General features: G+C 37.6%; 1 protein-coding gene across 1 annotated transcript; it reads right to left on the bottom strand.

The window, feature by feature from the left end:
• Positions 1 to 3589: 3589 nt before the first annotated feature.
• On the bottom strand, positions 3590 to 9877 carry LOC108669905. The gene is made up of 8 exons (XM_018157339.2): positions 9814 to 9877; positions 8406 to 8632; positions 7848 to 7944; positions 7121 to 7237; positions 6527 to 6659; positions 6112 to 6293; positions 4733 to 4994; positions 3590 to 4494 (listed from the first exon to the last, which is right to left on the bottom strand). Exons 1-8 carry the CDS (start codon positions 9847 to 9849, stop codon positions 4352 to 4354), a joined length of 1197 nt encoding a protein of 398 aa, XP_018012828.1. The 5' UTR covers positions 9850 to 9877; the 3' UTR covers positions 3590 to 4351.
• Positions 9878 to 10704: the final 827 nt, after the last annotated feature.

The raw sequence follows: 10704 nt of genomic DNA, 5'->3' as shown, positions 1-10704 counted from the left end.
AATCCTGTTCTGCTGTGCAAATAGCCCAGTTTGATGCTGTACTGTAGGTACACATTGCACTGACGTTTATACTGAAAAGAGTCAAAGGATAATGGATGAACTGTGAGATATCTAGAAATTTGGAAATAAAAATGCTAATGCTAACATTTTGCCAGTTAATTGCAATATTAATGGACACTCACCACACAAGCACTGTAGGATGTCAGTCTGTAAGGGTTAATGCTTCATCAAAGAAGGGATGCCGAGGTATTAGTTGTGTTAGAGGGGAGCTCACAATCTGAAAACTATGAGCACTATCAGTGGTTACCTGCCAGGTATATTTCTATTGAAATCAGCAGCTGCACTAAATGTGCGAGTCATTTAGGCAAGCAAAGAATAACGCACAGACAAAAAAAAGATTCCTTTATAATTTATATCTTGGTGAAAGAACCAGTATAACAGAACCAATTAAAGGCTATACACATTTCATCTCAGTGCTCAATAACTTCTAGAGTGGTATTGCAACCCTCGGATGAGATACTTCAAAAATAGTCAGTGCTAATTAATTCAACAACAAATACTACATTTTGTAGAAAAAATCGATAATATTTTCAGTATATTTTAATCACATGCATATATTTTGGTGGATTATGTTGGAAATCAATGTTAAAAACTAGTTCATTAAGGTCAGATTGCAAAAGCTGTAACATTCTACTCAAACAGAAAATTAATCATTTCAGTCCATACATATTAGATAAAAGTAAAATTTGTGAAAACTGACAAGTGGAGTGCATTGGTGATCCTGGTGTCATTGACAATAGACTGTCCGTTGCCCAGTCTCCCATGACAGGTATAATGTGATTCACAAAAATCTACTCCACTACTAATTGGCCAAGATTCCTTCATATGATTAATTTCAAAATAATTGCAAACTGATAGGTACTTGTTAATTGACAATCAACCATTTAAAATTTACAATTTTAAGAACTTGGAAGCAATTATTTGAGAAGGAGAAACAAATACTAAGCTCTTGTTTTGCACTCAGTGTGAGACAGTCAATGAAGGAAACACATATTATTCAGCACTGTACTCATGTTACCACACTCAGGAACTGTACAGCCTAACCACATGGAATTAGCACATTCTAGTTACATCTTAAGATTAATTTGTATTTGTTGCATCATGTACTGACCTGCAACCAATCAATATTATATAGTTTGTATTAAAGATGGATGACAGTAATATCATATAATTTCAGTAGGTATGAAATCTCATGGCTCTAATGTTATGCATTTTTGTTTGATTGAAAAATATTACTATTTTCACTTTGCAAACGTGTTGTTTCACAAAATTTTCAGCTTCCACAATTGGCATAACTTCAAAGCTCCCACCAAAATATCCTGCAGAATGCAATAACAAGCTATCCCAAAACATTTCCTTGAAGGCTTGAAGGTTGTGTAGTTGCAGTCACATCAGAGTGGTGTCCCAGGTCTCATAGTGTGGCACAAGAGTCGTTGTAAAATTTATCTCAAGGTCATCTGGTCGTTGAACAACCGCATGCCAGTCGATAGGATTTATGCAGTTGATAGTCGATAGGTTTCTTCAGTAGTTTTAAAGGAAAAGCTGGAGAGGTGACGGAATTACCTACGATGTCGGAATATACCACGTTTACCCTATATCTGCAGTTAATGCACTGTAGTTAGGCTACCTCAACCACCAATCACGTAATGAGAAGTTGAGAACTAACCAGTAAGTTGAACAGTAACCAATAACCATCATTAGATTTCATCAAATTCATCGTGGCCCGGGACTCCCGGGCCGGGAGGCCGGGACTGCTATGTCCCAAACAAATACTAAGGATACTAAGGATAGATTTGAGTCTGATGCAACACAATAGACTAGTGAATAGATTCTGCATGCATGTATAACAGATTAACAGTATAACATTTATGAAGGTTATTAAACCATTCTGTTGAATGTAAGTTACTGAAAAATTTATAATATAGAAGAATTTGAATCTTTCATTTCTCCACACAAGTATATTGATGTACTATTGGTTGGTATATCTGCTACCAGATGAAGATGATCACCATTCATTGGCTACGACTGTGCGACCTGGAGTATAATTGGTTTCAATTAAAGAAAATAAGAATTTTACTACTTTAAATAATTAGATTTCTAGAAGCACTTCATTACTTGTTAAGCTCATCCACGTTAAAGAGGAGCAATTAATCATTTGCAATAATATTATTGTGCTTACCTGTAGATCCCGCACCATATCTGTCAGCGACACATGACTCACTACAATTTGTTGCGTCTAGCGGTCGCTGGCGAGGCCTTTCTCAATGTAGATGGGACTCTTTATGCGTTCTTGCAATTTTTAGGCAGGCATTTTAGGAAATTGAAGATATGTTACCATAACGAGCGAAAGAAAATGTTCAAATTCACTCGTATTGTTTATATGGCCTTAAAGAAATAGGCCATGGGCCGATTTCTTCAGTGCCGACACTTCTATTCTATATAACTTTTTGCTGTAAACAGCAGCTGACTATTAAGACGCTACAGGTCTTTAAGGTGAAATATCCTTTCATTGTTTGCGACTTGACGCGGGTGCCATCGCTGTTTCAAGACTTCATTGAAATACAATTTAAAGTAACTTATAGTATAGTATCTTCGGCGTTAAGGAATAGGCGTGGAAAGGTCCGTCATATACGTATATTTTATGAAAACAATCAATAAATTGGTTTATACACAATAATTTTTAGAGACTTGAAAACATTTTTACTAAATTAATTTCGGGCATACACAGCAGTGTTATTAAATTTTGTTCATTAGTATTTAGTTTCAATATCGGGTCATTCTCCGGTCGGACTTGCGGCCGTCTCCTAGATTCACTGAATCGACACTTCAGTGAACAAGAAATATCTCCCTAACTAATGAAGGAAGCTCGATGAAACTTTGCACATTCATTCATTAGGCCTGATGGTGATGTCTAGGACGTGATAGTTTTTTATTTCGCCTTCGTTTGCAAGGTATAAGGCTAAACGAGGAATCCGTTAAATAAACCTAATTTTGATGTAGCATCATTCTATTATTACAGTTCACTTACGTCGCAAACGAAGGCGAAATAAAAAATAAATTATCACAACCTAAACATCACCGTTTGGTTTTAATGAATGCATGTGCAGAGTTCCACCGAGCTACGTTGATTAGTTTGGGGATATTACCCTATTGGGCAGGGTGGCCCAGTGGTTATTGGGCAGGGTGTCCCAGTGGTTAATTAAAGTTCAGAGTAGCAGGATTGGCGCAGAGAGGCGCGGGTTCGATCCCAGCTCTGTGCGCCAGTTTCCGGTCAGAATCGGCAAGGAGGCCGGGCGGTTATAAGTACAGCAGAATTGTAGCAGCGAGCTGCGATTTCGAGACCGCAAAATGGTGTGAATGTTCTGCGACGTTTAGAATCGGCTACAGGCCTACGGCCTACTAAACGCTGAAACCGCTATTATTATTATTTCATTTTCGCTGAATCTTGGAGACTGAACGTATAATTATCCGAGAAGAATTAGCTTCCTGGTGTTTTAAACAATCATTCCCAATAAAGAAAAAAAAACAATCCGGTAAGACAAAGTTTATCTGCCATTTTACTTTAGCGTAAATCACATAAACGAGGATAATTTAGTTGATTGCCATTTGCTACTCAGACAACACATATGTACAAACAAGACTTTAGCCGTAGCAATAAAAGCAACATTAAAGCTAATTCGTAGGGTTTTATGTAGTTCAAAAAAATTCGCTATAATGTCACCTATTTCTAAATTGCTAACTAAAATGTTAATAGAAAAAAAATCATACAACAAACATTTTGTCTCAGGTCATGAGAAACTGGTGGTGGAAACGAACATTTTTTTACAATATTCTGCAAATGACACACGAATCTTTGTCTCCAACAAATTTGGTATGAGCCATTAGGAATATGATTGTCTTGAAGTGGATTGGCTTTATTAAACAAACTTTAAGCTTCGTCGCATGTGTGTTATCTTTATGCAGATTTACTTAATAATTCCGAAAATGTTATATAGTCACCATTAAGAGTGCCAATATATTTGGACCCAGAGAATAGTCCCATAGAGGGTGTCCCAGTGGTTACAGTTCAGTTCGAGACCGCAGGGAGCTGTGAATGCTCTGCGATGTTAAGAGGCGATGACAGGCCTACAGCCTAATAAACGCTGAAGCCAAAGTTCTTTTAGCGTGGTTGAGAAGTCTCCCCCCAATCATCTGCATCACCCTGACGCACATGCTGCAGGGCACGCAAACCGGTATGAGAGCATCTCAATGGGGACCCAAATAAATTGCAATCATAGGGATAATCACTTTCTTATGTACTATAAAATTTCCCTCCTTTTATGAGTTTAACAGCCAAATAACATGAGAGTAGAGCCAGCGCCGCAATGATGAGCAGCAGAGCCAGCAACGACACGAACACACTCCAAGATAAGCTGCATCCAGACTTAATTCCTTCTGAAAATAAATAAAAATTACCATTTTCATATGCCACTATACTATTAATATTACCTTATTAACTGTGACTATGGAAAGTCAACGTCACTAATTGTGAACACCTTTGTTGATTTGATGCGTATTCTGAATAAATGAGTGCTAATAATTCTCACGAATAAAAAAATATTTGTTACATTAATTATTTTATTATTTGTTATTAACAAAATGAATTCACTTCATCATTGCCAAGACAATTCACCTTGATTTTCTCTTTTGATGACCAAGAATGCTCCTTCTTCAGCGTTCATGCCATGACGTAAAGTTTCTTTTAGCTCGATGAGACCTCCAACAGATTCGTGAGAGAACGCCCCCTCATGCGGTGACGCGAGGTCAGAAGCGTCGCCTCGGACGTTTCTCCTCTTGCGAGTTTTGGCCTCCAAGCATGGCAGTGAACACCCTCCCTTGCAGAGCTCAAGCTCGCAACGGATTACAAAATCAGCTGCTTTGCTTGCATCAAAATCCTGTGGGAATTTAGAATAGGATTCTTACAGAGGACCGATACTTAGGAATAGAGCTCTCAAAAGACCAACCAGAAATTTCATTAATCTTAATGGAGTTCATGGAAAAATTTATTGCAGAAATAAGCCCTTGGGTCATAATCGTTTCTCAAAAGATAGGAGGAATTTTTGGGTCATTCAACATGCACATTTCTTTCAAAATATGTAATTGACTAAACAATGAATTGTATATAAATTCGTAAGTAGCATAGAAAGCGTGTCTATGGTCACAGTTTGCATAAATGGGTTAATCACAGGTCACTGACCATTTACCCACAATCTTACCCCGAATCTTGGCCATCAAAATATTGTTAACGACCATTTACCCCCATCAAAACCTGACCATTACCTCGATTGACTGAGCGCTCACAATAGTTTTTTTTTAACCACCATCTTTCATCAAAATTTGGAAATGTTTGTTACTAATAAACTACAGCGATTATCACAATAGAAAAATCCTGCTAATCAATTATACACCCGTGGAAGATACAATAACTGTAATTCAATTTACTTCTCCCCAAACTGTCATATTACCAAGACAACCCATTAGAACGAATTCGAATTTATTAATTCTATTCGAGATACCTATCATTGATATGAAGGATATTCACAGTGGTTACATTGCTTGTGATATAAGCCTTTTGGGCAGTTTTAAAGAACTGTGTAATGAAACGTACATAGTACCATATAGTTTTGTGTTGATAAAAAAATGAGCACCCAGGTTCTGAAAAGTATTTAAAAAATTCAAATCAATTATAAATCCCAAAAAATTATCTTCCATTTTGACACTCGCTCTAGGTTATTAGTAACGAACAGTTTCCAAAATTTACTGATGCCGGACATTAAAAAAATAATGCGAGCGCTCAGTCAATCGAGGTAATGGTCAGGTTTTGATCGGGGTTAAATGGTTGTTAACAAAATTTTGATGGCCAAGATTCGGGGTAAGATTGTGGGTAAATGGTCAGTGACCTGTGATTAACCCATAGACTGATTAATCCAATGACTGATTAGCCCAAGAAAGACCATAGACTGATTAGCCCAAACTGTGCCCATAGACTCGGTTTCTAAACTACTTTCGTACCTTGAGATAAGAGTAGAGCATCAGATCAGCTCTAACGCCGTTGCTGTCTCTGGACTTGTCGAAGCGAGTCATGAGATCAGGTCTGAGGAGACAGCCTGACTCGTCCAGCAGTTGCACGGAAGATTTGCCTCTGTTTGAGGCGCTGCAGTTCACCACATTCGCGTCCATATTCTTTCCGGGATCTTGTGTTTGAAAGTAAAATACCAGCATTCGTTAAATGCGCTTATTTAACCTATTTATTTCTTCAAAATCAGGAAATATATCATGTAAACCAGAAACGCAAAATTCGTATTATTAAAAAGAAAAAAAGGGATGAAACAAATAAATAGAGATGCATAAAATAGTAGGTGTTGTCAACCATTCCCATGATTTAATAAATTGTTATGATAATAGTTATCACTGCTGCCGGCATTACCCTGGATGTAGATGACCATGGAGGACTCAGCACCGGCGTAAATATAACCTGAGGCTGGGGCGGCGAGAGGGCTGGGGCCTTGCTGCACCTCCATGAGTGTGTTGATGGAACGCTTGTCGAACTCTACTGAGACCTGCCAGTAAGATGGTGTCGCTTCATGGTTCACGAGGTCAATTCTATTTATTTCATTTAATTGCTTATTAATTCGACTTTAAGTTCTAACATCCCGCTCAAGTCTGATATAAATCACGAATAATCCAAAATTGTATTTATCTCATTTATTTCATAATTAATTCCAACAAGCAAACATAGAAATAATAAACAGAAAACTTGAAGAATTTGAAAAGCTTTAAGAGAAACAGGTGAAGAAATATCACTTTCTTCATAATTCCAAGAATTTCTAATAATATGAGTGAATTCAAACTCTACTTAAATAAAAATATTAAAATAGGTACTTATAGGTCAACTTTAAAAATGTGTATTATTCAGTTCAAGCTCAATTGATAGTAATTTCCTTATTAAAAATAATTAATGCTCAAAATATTATTCAAATGATCAAAATTCTGAGAAGCACTAGCCAGGAGCGCCATGCACCTTATCAGACTGGGCCACGAAGAAGGGCGCGGCCGCCACCTTCTTCGTGAGGCTGTGGGGCCACGAGCACCTCAAGAGGCGGGCCTCGTCCCACACCTCCGTGATCAGCGGGTCCAGCTAACAACCAAACAAATCAATAAATAATATAACTCAGTACTCACTGCAGTGAGTGACAGAGAGCGCATTTTCTCGTCGACGAAAACTTGAGGTCACGGACGGACGGACGGACAGACGGACAGACAGCCAGAGAGACGGACGGACGGACATGGCGAGCACAATAGTGCATTTTTTCCATAAATGAATGAGAAAATGCGCTAATAAATCAATAAACAATGTCTACGTATTGAATAATTTTATAAGAAACAAATTGATATTAGCTAGAATGAGGGAAAATGCGTTTTTTTTAATAATAAACTATGAACTAAACGTACCCTAGTATGAAACGTTTGTTTCTGTTTTGTGTTTTATAATAAGACTTCTATTTATGGTTGGCTATTATTAACAGATTTGAAGACGCTAATTTAGTCACATCCTGATAGTCTCTTAACATACTTACATATTGTTGAGTACACAGGCCTAATTCGCATTATTTCAAGCTGATTTTCAAGTATGGTTTAAAAAATTTCTGAATTATATTGAACAAAAAGTAAAAATTCGTTAATTGTAAATACAAAATTGCTAATGATAATGACACGGTGAGAGAAGACGGCTGAACGTCAGCGCTTGCCTGTATTATGATTGTGTTCTCGTAAAAGCCATCTTTAGTTGAGCGACCGCTCGCCATCTCTCCCGCAGTCCCGCAATCGTCAACAGGAATCAGAAACCTGACAATAAATTCAATATTGAGTGATGATGGATGATAATTATTAATATTATAGCGATTCGTACTAATCATAATATCATATAGATCGAATCTTTAAGTAAATAATGAAAACCTGAATTCCTTATAGTCTATACTTGTGTCTTGCCTAAAATGATAACCCGAGCTCCTCGATCGTCCATATGTTATGCATCCCAACATAGACAGAGCTGCTCTTCTATTGTTCCGATGCAGTGTGTTAACATATTTTTATTTTATTTTATTTATTTTATTATATTAACAACAGAAACTTTTTAACCAGGTAATGAAAATTGCTTATTACCTCCTAATACCTATTACCTATTTTTAGTGATATCTTATTTAGATTTTCTCAGCTAAAAGGTGTAGTTTCAATATTTTTATTCACTTAAATGAATTCAATATTTTATTCTGCAGAGCAAGTTATCTCAATTAAATAGGACTCACGAGAACTCCTTGGCTCCAAACTTGTTGTCTTCTCCAACGTAATTGCATCGCTTGTCGGCGTAGTGGCCCTTCGAGTAAATGATGCCCGGGAACGCCTGGTCGAAGACCACGTTCACTGTCATCCCCAGCCGTCCGCATTTTGCCTTCAAGGACTGGACGGTAGGCATTCCGGCTCCGGAAAATGCCGGTAATTGGGCGGCCGAAGTGAGCTGGCTGGAAGCTAGCACCTGCAGAAAGTGTCAGTTTTATATATTAATGAGTATGTGCGAGTATTGAAAGTAATCAATCCAATACGTTTGGAGGCAAATAAAGCTTTAGTGTTACAGCAACTGAAGAACAGTGCAGAGTCCTCCCGATGTTGCGTCTGTGTGAGTTTGTTTTGACCAGTAGCCCCAATCAGAATTATTGTTAAATGCCTTTCATTGTTAGTATTTAGAATTACTCAGACATAATTTATCAACCTATACATTTTACATTGTTTATTACTAAATGCTGACAAAATTTATTGTATATTGCATTTTCGTTCTATTTCGATCCCAAGATGGGCACATCACCGACCAATGAAATAGCATCTATGTATAAAGAAGGCATTTGAACATGCGGCTAAGAATTATGCATATCCAGCGACACGATGCAATCAATCATTAAATAAATTATAGTATATTACAACAACTGCAAGCTCAATGTACAAATGAAAACCTAATTAAAGAATAAGATTTTCAAAAAACGATGCTTCAATTAGTTAACGAGGAAAGTGCGGAACAAGTAAACAGGCAGACAAAACAATACGTGCTAAATATATACACAATGTTCCAATCACTTGTTAATAAACCATTTTGGGGTTGGCTTCAAGTGGGAATTCGTAATACAATCAGTTCTAAACATTATTTTGGAAGCATCATTAAATGTTTCATATGGTTTGTCATAAATAATATTCAGGGTTAAAGTAGGTGTATTTCAATTTTTCTATGAACCATATTAAACGTTTCGAGTTGTCTTGCTTGAGGCTACCACTAGAGAACGCATTCAAGAACCGACTTGAGTCAGTAGAGTCTAGACGAAGCTAAGCAAGAGCATATTCTCAGTCTTGAAATGCCTAGCACCTTACGGACCAGGCAATAAGTCCAAGAGCTATCTCAATCAATGGTCAGTTATGGTAAGATCGGGTTCATAAGGCCGGATCCTTTGTGGAATCAAGTCACGAAAAGTACAAGAATCTGCAACAGGCCATGGGCCTAGTTTCGGTGCCGACACTTCTATTCTATTCTATTCTATTCTGAGAGAACACGAATAACACTCGCAGATCATAGCTTGGAAACGTACGCATCTCGTCTTAAACGGATCAAAATTGTAGATTACTACAACTTCTGTCCTTTAATGTTCAAAATTGTAAATTGTTACAACTTACCATCAAGAGAGTGAAGCCTGGTAGCAATCGCCTCATGTCGATACGAGGATGCGCTGGGATCTTGAAGGATCTGTAGAAACACACCAGAAATAAGGTCAAATGCCAAGAAACGAACATTTATCAGTAGTGAATATGAAAATTATATTTTTGCCAAAGCTAATGTACGGTGATTCCACAATTTGCAATAACGATACCTTTAGTGTCATTCGTGACTCCATCTAGTAGGCTTTGATTGTTATAGTTCATTGTTGTGAAAAGCATCATAATTATAATAAATACGTTAGTTCTTAGAACCTATCCAGTTTTTTCCAACGGTTTAACAACTTATAGGTTTTTACAATGAGCGTTGCAACCATTTGTCACCATCGAACGTGCAACTCGCTCAACTTCTGAACCGACTACGCACCACAATGGGTGTCTTGAGTGGTTGCACGAACCAACTTCTCAACCGACTATTCGCACCATGTCTTAAGCCATTCTGGGAGCCAAATTTCAAATAAAAGTTTCGACCTCTTACAAAAATCGGTCAGCTCCTCAAACAGACTTTTCATGAAGATTACGTGCAACGCAGACTAATTATTATTTCGTCGAGGCGTCACACTTGGCTCTAGATTATTTAACAAAGTTGAGCAACACATAAATTGCACAGTATATGAACAAATATAATACGACACGATGCTTTCGTCAAACGATGTAGTGACAATTTTGCTGCACAATGCGAGTTCCGCGTGAAACTGTCACTGCTTAGCCATGCTTAACAAAAACCTCGAGCTGAAAGTCCACAAAAAATTCCATCGCAATTGAGGAAAAACTTCTGCTCAAGAGCCAGGAAGACGAGCGCGACTTATGTCAGAGGAAGCCTCTGGTTGCTCATCACGATCGATCGTGCTA

This window comes from Hyalella azteca, unplaced genomic scaffold (genome assembly GCF_000764305.2).
Source record: "Hyalella azteca isolate HAZT.00-mixed unplaced genomic scaffold, Hazt_2.0.2 contig12579, whole genome shotgun sequence".
In the NCBI taxonomy this organism is placed as follows: domain Eukaryota; kingdom Metazoa; phylum Arthropoda; class Malacostraca; order Amphipoda; family Hyalellidae; genus Hyalella; species Hyalella azteca.
The sequence above is the reverse complement of the archived record's forward strand: the minus strand, read 5'-3'. Positions and strand labels throughout refer to the sequence as shown.

Coding starts and splice junctions, on each gene's coding strand:
- LOC108669905 (XM_018157339.2), bottom strand. CDS start 9,849: ATGAGGCGATTGCTACCAGGCTTCACTCTCTTGATG. Junction 6,294..6,526: donor CATGGTCATCTACATCCAGG/GTAATGCCGGCA, acceptor TTCAAACACAAG/ATCCCGGAAAGAATATGGAC. Junction 4,995..6,111: donor TGCTCTACTCTTATCTCAAG/GTACGAAAGTAG, acceptor AAATTCCCACAG/GATTTTGATGCAAGCAAAGC.